General features: G+C 36.0%; 1 protein-coding gene across 1 annotated transcript; it reads left to right on the forward strand.

Moving 5' to 3' along the window:
- Nucleotides 1-7847: 7847 nt before the first annotated feature.
- On the forward strand, nucleotides 7848-8261 carry LOC149785153 (uncharacterized). The gene has a single exon (XM_089931279.1). The coding sequence runs from the start codon at nucleotides 7848-7850 to the stop codon at nucleotides 8259-8261; it is 414 nt and encodes a 137-aa protein (XP_089787405.1).
- The last annotated feature ends 5976 nt before the right edge of the window (nucleotides 8262-14237 follow it).

Consider the following 14237-nt stretch of genomic DNA (forward strand, 5'->3'; position numbering starts at 1 on the left):
TCTCTTTATTCTAATCAGGGTGATAAACGACAATCACTTGTCGTTGAACAGAAATAAGATCCTGATATCTACTGTTTGTTTCAAAGGGCCGTTAGTGAAACTGAAGCTACTGAAGTTCTGTCTCTTATTTCATTAAAAATGGAATTCTTAAGAGAAAATGCAGACCTCCCGATGTACCTGCTGGTGATGAGTGACCAGTGAACTATGACATTGTAGTTCCAAAACCTTACAGACAGGAAATACTTTGTCTGGCCCTTGCAACTCTATTGGCTGGTCATTTAGAGATTAATAAAACTTATCACAATATCTTGAGTCACTTCTATTGGCCAAAAAGTCAAAGTTGATGTTGGTAAATACTGTAGATTTTGTTATACTTGTCAAAAGGTAGGAAAACCCAACCAGAAAATACCTAAGGCTCATCTACAACCTATTCCTGCCTTTCAAGAACCATTTGTAGAATTGTGGTAGATTGTGTTGGTCCCTTACCTAAGACCAAGTCAGGTAACCAATACATGTTGACCATTATGTGTGCGTCAACAAGGGTTCCAGAGGCAATCCTCTGAGGAATATAAAATCTGAAACAATAGCAAAAACTTTGATAAAATATTTACTCAATTTGGCCTTCCTAAATCTGTCCAGTCTGATCAAGGCTCAAATTTCTCGTCTGGAATTTTGCAGCAAGTGATGTACGAATTAGGCATCCAACAATTCAAATCTTCTGCCTATCACCCTGAGAGCCAAGGGGCATTAAAAAGATTCCATCAGACTTTGAAGAATTTAATTCGATCATATTGTTTTGATACCGGTAAAGATTGGGATGAAGGCATTAATTTACTATTGTTTGCTGCTAGATAATCAGTTCAAGAATCTTAAAGCTTCGGTCCCTTTCAACTGGTTTTTGGACAAACTGTGCATGGACCATTTATGTTATTGAAAGATAAACTTCTTTCTAATAAAGATACCGAAATTAATCTTCTTGATTATGTTTCCAATTTTAAGTATAAGCTGTCAAAAGCTCGTGAGGTCGCAAGACCATAACTGCACTCGACTCAATCACAAATGAAGTCAGGATATGATAAAAATCAGAAGGAAATGAGCTTTCAGCCTGGTGATAGAGTCCTGGCTCTCTTGCCCATATTACAAAATCCTCTTCTGGCCAAGTATTATGGTCCCTGTACATTTGACAGGAAAATAAATGATTTAAATTACATCATAAATACTCCTGGGAGGCGTAAACAAAAACAACTCTGTCACATAAACATTCTGAAAGAGTATATTGAAAGAGATAGCCAGCTTAAACATGCAATTAATTTAGTTGTACCTGTCCCACTCATTGAAGATTTAAGTGAAGGAATGTCATCGGATTCTACTGATATTCGAGTGACACATCTTCGGAATTCAGAAATCATGAAAGATCTGGACCAGTAAGTTTCACATTTGCAAGAGCAAGAAAGAAATGAACTTATACAGTTATTATTTGAATATGAGCACTTATTTCCAGATGTTCCTATAAGAACAAACAAAAGTTTCCATGATGTTGAAATTTTAAATTCTAAACATGTGAAACAACACCCGTACATGATGAACCCTCTCAGACAGGAATACTTGAAAAAATAAATTCAGTATTTTCTGGAGAATGATTTTACAGAGCCCAGTAAAAATGACTGGAGTTCACCATGCATACTTGCTGCAAACCCAGATAAAACTATCTGTATGTATACTGATTATAGGAAGGCGAATAGTGTAACAAAACAGATTCATTCCCATTACCAAGAATCGATGACTGTATTGATAAGATCGGGAATGCCAAGTATGTCACCAAATTTACCTTCTGAAAGAATTTTGGCAAATTCCACTAACGGAAAGAGCAACGGAAATTTCGGCATTCATGACTCTATATGGACTTTACCAATATAAAGAAATGCCGTTTGGGACGAAAGGGTCGCCAAGTACATTTCAGCGTCTCATGAATATGATTACCTCTGGTCTAGACAATTGGGATGCTTACATCGATGATGTCATCATCTACAACGACACCTGGAAAGAACATCTAGCAACAATTCGGAAATTCTTTGACACTCATTGATGCATGTTTGACAATTAGTGAGTTATATCATGCTAGTGTAACTTTTCTAGGACATTTCGTGGGACATGGACAAGTTAAACCCATAGATGCTAAGGTCAAGGCTATCTATGAATTTCCTGTGCCTGTAAATAAAATGCAACCGATACGATTTTTAGGTATGGCCGGATAGTATCAAAAATTTTGTTCCAATTTTTCTATAATTGCTGAACCTCTGGCAAATTTATTGAGCAAAAAAAAAAACAAGTTCCTTTGGACTGAAAAATGTCAGGAGGCTTTTGACAAGTTAAAAACCATTCTTAAAAGTGCGTCAGTTCTTACAGCTCCAAATTTCAGCCAGTTATTTAAATTGTCTGTTGATGCAAGTAACGTTGGGTTTGGATCAGTTTTGATTCAAGTAGATGTAAATGGTATGGATCATCCAGTGTGCTATTTTTCTAAGAAATTAAACAAGCACCAAAGAAATTATTCAACAATCGAGAAGGAATGTTTGGCTTTGATACTGGCATTACAACATTTTGAAGTTTACCTTAGTTCAGCTCCTTCTTCGATTATTGTGTTTAATGACCACAACCACCTTACTTTCATCGGCAAGATGAAAAATAAAAATTAAAGACTATTAGGGTAGAGTTTGCTTTTACAGGAATATGATATTGCCATCAGGAACAGCAAGAGAAAAGATAATTTAATAGCAGCCTCACTTTACCGTGTATAACACTGTATTATTTCATGTACACTGTGTGTAATTTATGCGTTTTTTTTAACTTCATGTATAATTAGTCTGTGGGAAAAGAAAGCTTGATCATAAAAAAATCTTCTTTTTCTTTATGGGGAAAGTGTTATGTATGATTTAATTTATATCTTATTTAATTGCTTGTAAGTTTTAAAATCTTTTTATTTTATAATTTCATTATATGTCAAAATAATGTAGTTTTGCTTACTAGGAACTCGATACTTTCCCAGAAAATAGTTTTACCTTGACTGTTCATTTTTGTAAACACATAAGGCTGACCTTAATTCAAACTTAGTAACAGTCGCGTGAACAAGTTTTGTTAATTTATTTTTATTGCAGGAATAATACGGCTGAGATCAAGGCTGTGTTGGACACGTGACCATCGATTTGTAAATATTTTTTAGTGAAGTAAACAACTTTTTTTATTTTATTCTCGAAGTAAAATGATTGGCTTTTATCAGAGTCATACAGGAGCTACATGATTTTTTTATAAACATGATCACGTGATCCTCTTTTTAGCAATTCAGGCATTTCCGAAATTGCTTATTACTTAGTTTTAATAGTGATACTTAGCACGAGATCTCTCAGTCGGGCTTCTAATCGCAGAGACGTAAAGGTGTTTCTTTTGTTGTGTCATTTTGGGAATTACATTTTAATGTTTATTCGAATTATTTTGATTCTAAAGGTTTAATTCTTTTTTCTCTTGAAATATTTGTGTGCTTATACTGAATTCTGGACGAAAGACATTTCTTTAAAAAACATTATTCAGATTTTGAACACCGGAATATTGTTTGTGAATAATACCGAACTGTAGACATTCCAACACCAGAAAGGGTACAGTATATGTCATCGCCTTTCATTACTAAAATTTTATTAGTGGATTATTTTTGGATTATTTTTGGATTTGATTCTTAAAACCGTAAGTACTTAATTTTTATTTTTACAGCATTTTTCCAGGGAAATAAATAATTTGTTAATTTTTTCAAAGCTTTTAGTTTTCACTCTTTCTTGTGTTACTGTTCGAGCCTAAACACGTAACATAAGAATAGGCTATACATGGCGGCCCGCTTTGACCGAGCCTGAGTCTCGAACCCACGCGGGCAGAGTTGAACGACAGTGATAAATAAAGCGATTTCTCTAGACGACTGGACTAGCAGGGGTCCTGGACGAGATGGTACTGCCATCAATAAATTCTGTCCATTTTTACAAATTGCTGAAGGTCCAGTTGGTTAAATAACAAATAAATTCTTCTTCTTATTGCAGATATAAACAATTATGTTACTTCGTCTGTGAATGGCAATGGCGATATTGTTTATGATAATAATAATAATAATTGTAGCAATAATCATACTGAGGAGGAAAAGGAGAAAATATGAAGATGCAAAAGAGATGTATGGCATAGAGTGACTTGTGGGGCTTGCATCAGCATGAGGAGATGATTGTGTAGGTATCAGATTTACAATAACATGTGTGTGTGTGTGTGTGTGTGTGTGTGTGATTTATAATTCACTACACGTGCGTTTCTTCCTATGTGATTTGGTCGAAACGTGTTTTAATTTAATCCATTAAATAAATCGTAAACGATAAAATGAATGAGGGGAAAGTACTGAAATTACCTTACCAGTGAATAATTGAGACATGTAAATGGTTAACGTTTGTGAGGTAGTTCGCAACTGGGAATCATTCCCTTGCATTCAATGATGATAGGTTTTCAAGTCACTGACTGTGGTAATATCAAATTCGGTACATAGGCATGTATGGCTGCCAAAAAAGGTTGTACTTAAAGTGAACAATGTAGACATATTTTGAAATTATTTACCCTCAAAATGGAAGACGTTGCTGGAGATAATGTTAGTGTAACATTGCTACACAGATACGTGTAAATCAATATTATGCTAGACTCTCGACTGGACTCAGATAAAGGCACGCAAGTATTAATATCGCTGACTGCTTCCGTTTCAATATTTACATAAGGAATTTCTCTTCCCCTGCGTTAATACCGGATAAATTTTATTGTGTAGTGAAAATAAGTAATACCTCACAAGAGGCGATTCCACGAGCTAAAATTATGTATTGTTATTAATAAGAACAACTCCCTTTTCATAAATACAAACATTCCTTCTCAATAAAAGCCAAGAACCAATTAAGGTTCATGTTCTGTCGATCTCGGGAGTTCCCGGTCCATTTATTTTTAGCAACCCGCCCGAAAAAGTGTTGAATTTCGTGTTATATCATTATAACCATTATATTCCGAAAGAAGATTTTTACATTCATAAATGAGGAAGTTTTCATTTTATTGTTGAAGCAAAAGGTCAACAGAGCATGACCTGGGTGTTCGTCAAATCTCTTCATATGTCGGAGAGCTCTTTTTTTCTTTTTGCCAGACTGAGCAAAGAAGAATGCATTGCCATGCAATCCATCGCCATGAAAGGTTCACCCTAACTTGAATTGTATTACTGAGCATATCATAAAAAATAGAAAAATAGCAGCGGTTATTGAGAACATTATTGGATTACCTAATATGTTGCAATAAATTTGATTTTGAACATGGCACGAAAATATTTAATCGTATCTGATCTCAACATGTTGGATGTAGCGAGGTGAAACAGACGTTTTTACATTGCCAATGCCTACATTATACATGGCTTCGTAGTTAAGGGAACGGTGACGAGTCATAAGCAGCAACTTTCTATGACTAAAAGGTAATGGAGTTCATTTACGGATCGAACTATTAATTCATCTCCCATTGAACGTAATGCTAACATAATTTTTTTAAAATTTCCATTAGATTTGAATCAAATCCACACATGTTTCCATTCATGAGAGTTAAAAACACCCTTCTCAGTCTTGAAAAACTTGTTTCTGCGGTATTTCTTGGAACCTCGTACTGTTAAACAGGTTTGCACATAATAACAATTTGCAACAAGAGTTCGTATGTTACTTTGTCATTAGAAAATGAAACAGAAAATATAAAATAAAAGCAAGTATTTTGTGGTCAGTTATATTATATAGATTGAAGTGTATGAAATCAAAAACTGGAAGCAAACTAAATCCATTTACCAGCCAACGGACGCGTCACAGAGCATGCATTACTCTAATTTTGTATTACCCACCAATAGACAGCTACTATGGCTGTAAAACAATAAATATTTCGATATCTATACCGAAAATCAATATTTTTTTGTTTGTTTATTGACAACCTTAGACACCAAAATATGCACTATATAAATTTCGACTGTATTCTTAGCACAGAAAAAGATCATGATCAGTGTGTATACAATGCCAATAAACGATAATAATCAGTCTTATAGATCAAGGAGGCACAAGGATTTCATTTAATTTCTATTGCAACTTTTTCTGCTGTTAAACGTTCATCTCTGATATTGCGATTTGCATTGGCTTGCAAAAAATCCTCTGGGCCATGAAAATTTCTTTGATTTCACCATTTGTGCATGATGTGCTTTTACAGTTTCATGTGCGCACAAAATGCCGGGTTTACTGAGACATAATGCGCCTGAATTTATTCTTTTCATCAGTAACTGGGCGTCTACAAAATGTGTTTGTACATATATTTGTGTGTACGAGCGTGTACAACCCTCGCATATCCTGCGTGTGCGAGTGAATTTATCTTTATATAATATAACCCTCAAATTTTGCTGAGTGTGCGTGTGATTTGGATTTTTAACGAAGTTTTAAAAAAAAATTCAGTCATATCGATAGGATGTCTACAGTGTGTCAGTTTACAGTGATGTCTAGCACTGAGGTATCATGCCGCAGACATGTAGCATCAATCTCACCTAGTCACAGTATCCTGACACCAGGCCGACCAGTCCCAACACTTACCTCTAAATGCTGAGCGCCTAGCGAGGCAGCTGTTAGTACCATTTTTGTAAGTCTTTGGTATGACTTGACCAGGGTTTGAACCCGCGACCTCCCCCATCCGAAGCAAACGCTCTAACCACTAGGCCAGTGGAGCGGTCCTCAAATTATGCTGAGAAGAATATGGCAAACGAAAAATTCATTATTAAATCCACTGTCTTCACTAAGCAATTATTATTATTATTATTATTATTATTTGGGGTATAGAGGGCTCTGAATATTTGTAGTACCTTTGTTGTCTGGCAGCTGCATTCTCTGAATGGACGAACGCACTGGTCCTCATCCATCTCCCAAATCTCTCACGTCTGCCTCCAAGAAGGAATTATTCCCACTAAGAAAAACAAAGACTGCTTTGATAAAAATGACCAAGAAATCCAAGAGCTGCTTGCTAAAAAAGATCAGCGTAGCAAGCCCACCTCACTCAACCAGCCTGTTAACAGAAGAAAGCAACCTTCCGATTTATCTGCAGCTTCCTCCAGTGCAGGCTCTGAGACGTACAAAATGAATGGTGGACAAAGCTTACAGAAAGAACTCAGCTGTACGCTGACACTGGTGACTACAAAGGGTTCTATGAAGCGTTGAAAGCAGTGTATGGTCCTTCCTTCCAAATACAGAGCCCCCTACAGAGTGCAGATGGCCAAAAGCTACTCACTGACAGGGAATCTATCCAGAACCGCTGGTGAAAGCACTTCCACGCCCTCTTCAGCACTAGCCGTACAGTCCAGGAGGCAGCTACTGATTTCATCCCACAACGGCCACCAAAGATGGAACTCGATGAGGCACCCACACTGCAAGAGACTATAAAAGCCATGGAACATCTGAAGACTGGAAAGACTGCAGGAAAAGATGGTATCCCACCAGAGATATGGGAGAGTGGAGGCCCAGCAACACACACAAAATTCCATGAGTTCTTAGTTTGCTGCTGGGAGCAAAGGAAACTTCCACAAAACCTCCGAGATGTAGTCATCATCAACTTGTACAAAAAACAAGGGGGAAAAGTCTGACTGCTCAAACTACCGTGGGATAACTCTGCTCTCCATTGCAGACAAAATCCTTCCTATAGTGTTGTTGAACAGACTGTTGCCCACCATTGCAGAAGAACATCCTCCAGAGAGTCCATGTGACTTCAGAGCCAATAGGGACACAACTGACATGATGTTCGTCCTGAGACAGATCCAGGAGAAATGTCCAGAACAAAACAAAGGACTCTGCATCACATTTGTGGACCTGACGAAGGCATTTGACACGGTGTTCAGAACTGGACTGTGGAAAATCTTTGAAAAACTTGGCTGTCCTCCAAAGTACCTTACCATGGTCATCCAACTACATGAAGACCAGCTTGGTCAGGTCAGAAAGAATAACGACCTGTCACAGACCTTTCTCCTTGTAAATGGCGTGAAACAGGGCTGCGTGTTAGCCACCACACTGTTCTTAATCTTCTTCAGCATGATGCTCCAAAAAGCAACAGAAGATCTTGATGACGAAGATGGCATCTGTATCAGATTTCGCACTGATGGCAACCTCTTCAACTTAAGGCGCACACCAAGACCTTGGAAAAGATTATAAACTTCTCTTTGTAGATGATGTCGCCCTTGTTGCCCACACGGAAGCCGCCTTACAGCGCGTAACATCCTGCTTTGCAGAAGCTTGCCAGCTCTTTAGACTTGAGGTCAGCCTAAAGAAAACTGAGGTACTTCACCAGCCTGCTCCCAAGACATCGAAAAAGATACCAAGACTCCTTGAAAAAGACCCTCACCACCTGTGGCATCGATCACCACCAATGGGCATCACAAGCTGCTGAACATGAAAGCTTACGATGTACAGTTCAACGGGCCACTGCCACTTTTGAACAAAACAGATTGACAAGCTTGGAGGAAAAGCGATGGCGAAGAAAAAAAAGGGAGCTATGGACAGCACCCACCACAAGCCAGACAGTTCCCTGCAACATATGTGGACGGACGTGCCTGTCACGTATTGGGCTCTTCAGCCACAAGCGCGCGTGCAACAGACGCGGACATCCCCCTTCCTAAATCTTCGCAAGCGAAGTCAAGCCAATAACAATTCTTATTATTATATAGGGTGGTCTCCCATATTAACCATCTCTTATACATTGGTCCATCACATAATTCCAAGCGGTTGCAGTAATACATATGTTGTTTTGTGCTTCAATATGCTTACTTAACTAACTCCATGATGTAACATATCTTTAAACGGACGACACCTTCTTACTAAGAAACTGTATCACCATCAATTACTTAATCCAATTTGTTGGATCCGTTATTATTTCTTACATGGAAACACCACCCTGTTCATTTATCCATCAGTCTCCTACATCCATTCTTAATTCCATTCGTCCATCAATCAATCCATGTATTCAAATATAAATTCATACATGTGTATCGTCCCTGTCAAGTCACACAAATAAAAAAATTCAAATTTTTAAATTTTATTGTTCTATTGTCAAGATAACTTTTTGTGATTATTCTTATAGAACCTTAAAATGCGCAAAGGAACCACGTATCGCCATTTCGATGAACTGTTATTGTATGTATGTATGTATGTATGTATGTATAAACAACGTAAGTTACGCGTCGTTCAATTCCATGAATTACACTTGGAACAAATTTCCATAGAATTTTGTATACATTTAGTGAGTGAGTGTTCATTTATGCAAAAATAAATATAAAAAAATAACTATTGCTTATAGCTGATAAATGAAACGGCAATACTATGCAAGGGAAAAAACCTAGTCTATGTTGGTATTTTGAAAACTAAGAGTTATGCCGCCGGACAGCAACGAACTATTATTTCTAATGCGAAACATTGAAGTAGTAACACTTTCTAAAACGGTTGATAAAATTCGTAACTGAGTCATATATACATATTTATTTCTTTTTGTCAGAAGTTTAGATCTGAAAAAATGAGAATAAAATCTTACTGAGTTTTAGATTGTCATTCGTTATCATTATATAGAACGAGTACATCTCTCTCTCTCTCTCTCTCTCTCTCTCTCTCTGTACAGGTTGCGTAAAACATTACGATTGCAATGGAGCAATTGATAGAAGATGCAGTTAAACTATCCGTGCAAGAGAGGAAATGAATATTTTGTAAAAAGAAAGAAGTAAGAAAATGCATATTAATGTTAAATTATAGAACTTTGAGAAAAGGTGGATTCTCGTTACAGTTCTAAACACTTTAAAATTTAAATGAAACCCTGATTTCATAAATAATAATAATGATACATTACATTAAATATGTAGTCGCATGTCGAATCCTTGAATGTGAATTAAACGAAAATATTTATTAATTAATATTTTATTATATATTATAATTATATTATTTACATTTTATTAATACCCATTTCATGTTGGATAGGTGTTTTAAAATACGTAAGTGTTTCATTCTAGGTTCCGTATTGAGTGGAATCTTGGCTCAAAATACTCTTGGATGTTTTGAATCTCCTACACCGTCATTCAACTTGTCCGAACTCCTCAATAAGTCAAATCATACCATGGATGTGGAAAGTGACAAAACTTCGAGATTTTTCAGTAAATAACCTACATCAAACTGAAACATGTTATGTGTAATTAAACAAATACTTACTTATAATCAACTCTAGTTTCAACGACATTAATTGCAACAGTGTTCAGTTTCCGAAAGAAAACTGACGAGAACAAACGTATTATGAATATAAAAAAACTGATGGGAACAAAAGTTCCGCTTTACAGTTATTACGCACTTCTGAAACCGAAACTGGTACAATGTGAAGTTGTGTGCATTTGCAAAAAGAAAAATAGAGAGGATGTTGACATGTACTGTGAATATAATTACTTTATATGTGGTAGTAGGGAAACAAGGCGCTGACTAAAGCAGACGACAGCTCGTCGAAATGGTTGCTCCAACACGCTCTAAAATAAATTTGAAATAATCCAAAGCACACTAACGTTAGCAATTATTCTAACAGGAAAAGTAAATTTTGTCAGAGTAGACAACACTAAATTTTGAATGTGCAATTAATGAATTATAAACTAAATTTTAAAAAACTGACAAATGATATGGGTAAAAAGAAATCAGTTTGCATATGAAGCTCAGGAAGTGAAAATGACCAGCAGTCTTTTGAGTGGTGCAAAGACAAGACTGTATACTCTGTAACCACAATTACACCAAATAATCACACACCAAAAAAAGGGAATTAAAAGCAGGGTGACGAACTAAAACAAAACTGGGACATTTATTCTCTTTTAAAATCAAATTGTGTGCAAAACACGAAACTGTAGAGCGAAACAAAACGTCTTCAGTGGATAATTTGATCTTTATAAAACTTCGACAACAATTTCCCGGTAGCAAAAATGCTCATTTCCATTTTTTTAAATTGCTCTTTACGAAGACACGGTTTTACGTTAAGCCGGTATATGTAAGAGTCATTTTTTAAAAGAGAAAGCTTGTTTTCAATTCAAAAAATATTTAAATTTACAAATAAATATGATTCCATGAAATAAGATTGATTTATATTTTTTTATCCTTATTTATTCTGTTCATTTACACATGCTGACTTGAGAGCAAGTTGCAAGGGAGAACATTCTTCTATACGAAAGACATTAGCTTTACGACGACAAATACGTTACAAAAATGGCTGGAAACCGACCTTTTTTTTAGTTGTAACGAAAGTTGAATGTATTTGAAATCCACTTACACACGAAGTTTCCGAAGCTCCCAGTAAGAAGCAAGGTACTCATGATTGTCTCAAACATTTCAAGATGAACTCATCATACATAGTTCAAGAGATGAGAGGATTCGTGCAAAGAGAATTTCGGGCGCCGAGTCCCTGCATATCGCTCATGTTTCTACAAATGTCTGAAACCAGTCAGACGTGATCCATACACTAGGTGTCAGCAAGAGCTCCCTGTGTCCGGTTTCCGCATGTTTCTCATGACAAATCAAAAATATATGTCCGATCAACCGTGATCTACCCAAAGTGATTGTCCTTTCTGCATAACAATACAAGTTTCCACGAACTGATTTTCGAGTCTTCTTGCGCCTATTGCATGTCGATTTTTAGACCGAGAGGTGAAAGGACCAGGTCATTGGGACCAACTTATTAATTATTTTCGTTTACTTTAGATACGTGACTGATCAAAACTTGTTGCAATTTATATCACTTTTGTGCGCGAACGAGCTAGATAGGGGTGGGAGTATATAACAGCTGTAAAGCATGCGCATTGTGAGACTTGTACAAAATGTATAGCTCGGTTTTGCTAATAAACAACCCCCAACATAGCCTTATCCGCCAAATCTTCCAGGAAACAGTAGGAAGGTAAATAAAATAATGACGGACAGACGACAGAAAATAAAAGGAGTAAAAAAAAAATTGTAATTACGGTGTTTTAATACAAAAGGTGTTCAGAATGATTTTAAGCTTCTCGTTTAAACCAATGGATATATAACAATTTAAGTTATTCATTAAAAATAATTAGAAAGACAGACAGAAAAAATACAGAACAACAGGAAAAAGCAAAAATCACCGAAGGGAAAAAGGAAACATTTTAAAAGTTTAGCTCAAAGTAAGCCTCGAACCTCTGTTTAAATACGTAATTGAAAAGTCTACGACCTTTCAACATTTCCACACTGTAAATTCCATACTCAGTGGGTCGGAGAAGCCCCGAGTGTCCGAGTGGTCTAAAACATTCACCGTTACGGAACACTGATCTCATCTAGGTCTGCGTGAGTTCGAGTCTCGGACTCGGCTAATGTGGGCACGTGAGAAGTTTGCCAGTAGCTTCCAGTAGGTCAATGGTTTCCTCCGGGGTTTTCCTGTGTTTTTCTTTCTAGAGTTACTCTGGCAGCCATGTACATTAGATATGGTGCTGAAAAATGGCGTTAAACCACATAATGATAGCAAATAAATTGTTAGGAGCCTTAACTGTATTGAGATGCATGTTTACATATGAGGCTTCTTCAGGTAAGAATAAAGTTATCCAAAAAGTTCGATTCTCCTTATTATACATGCCATTTCATTGAAGTAGACTAAAATTCATACGTGCACACTACATACATTTCTTTGATAAATATTTATTTGAGAAATGTATTAATCAATTCATTTGTCCGTTCTATATCCTAATGTAGGTCAAGACAGTTTACGGTTTTCTCAGCTGCAGATAATACTTTGAATCTGTGTACCATTAAAATTCATGAAATAGAAATGAATATATAATATTGCTAACAATTATTTCGTATTACATTTTGTTCAATGCAGGTTTCGTGTTTTTCATGAATGTATAGGTGTGATTCCCATTATTATCATATTTTGATTATGTTCGGCAGAGTTCAAGATTGTGAATTCGTGAAAAGAAAGAACATAGTCTACAAAACCAATTAAAAATAAAAAATAAATATAAAATGATCAAGGAAAGGGAGATAAACGCGGGAAGTGTAATTTCTTATAATCATTCCTTTTTTTCAGACCACAATTTTCAAAGATAATATTATCAGATGTTTGTTGTTATTGTCGTTATTGTTGTTAGTCTGTTTCCTTCAAGTGCCTCTTCTATTTTAGCTGCATTCATCCCTAAACTCTTTGCGCTAATTAATGCCCGCAAAGCGCGATCAGAAAATAAATATATATGAAAAATGCAATCATACCTGCAAATGGTAATCGACATTTTCAGTTTCGATTTCATTTAAAGAAAGAGAAAATGTCATTTTTGAGATACCGTGAAGATGTTCATGCCTGTATGGCGTTAGTACAAATATAAGTATTCATACCTTTCGTTTTGATCTAAGATCCATCAATGGGGCATCCAGGTGGAGTTTATTTCACCAGTTCTACTTATATTCATAACAATCCATACATACTACCACAGAGTGAAGTCTCCTTAGTGTATTTCAGCTAGAAACAAATGTTTTGGGGGTTTTTTTAATATAAAAGACTAAGTGTCATCTAAGCTATTGAAGCGTAATATCGTAAAAACAACTAGGCAGCCATTTTGAATACAGCATTTTGTTGGATGAACGCGAATCACCGACAGAAAAAGTTCTATCTCATATAGACGCTCTTGTTTTGTAAAAGGAGAAACAAAATGCTTGGTAAATAGGATTTTAATTTTGTTTCTCAATTAACAACTATATGATCACTTTGTAGTTTCGATTTATCCAAATATCAGTCGAGGTTACGATATCGTTGCAACAATGGCATATGGCGATGGACATAATAATGGTTGAACTAAGAATACAGATTGTCTTCATTTTTCTGTTCGCTTGAAATGGGCGTGAATGAGAACACAATTTTTTTCTGTCAATAATAAAATATGTTCTCATTTGTAATGGTATTTTATGAGGACTTTGAAGATGAGAAAATGTGGCAAAATTTAAGGTTTTGGATGAACACGTAACGTTTTAGGAACACGGTTAATTTTTCATTGTGCCAGGTTTTATCATGTGTATATATGCTGCATCGGTATAACCAAGCACTTAATGTATCCCTATTTTGGGGGTCAAAATCGACTCTTATTCAACATTATCCCTTGAACATAAACTTATGTAGTT

Source organism: Sinohyriopsis cumingii, chromosome 13 (genome assembly GCF_028554795.1).
Source record: "Sinohyriopsis cumingii isolate HCF-2022 chromosome 13, ASM2855479v2, whole genome shotgun sequence".
Classification (NCBI taxonomy): domain Eukaryota; kingdom Metazoa; phylum Mollusca; class Bivalvia; order Unionida; family Unionidae; genus Sinohyriopsis; species Sinohyriopsis cumingii.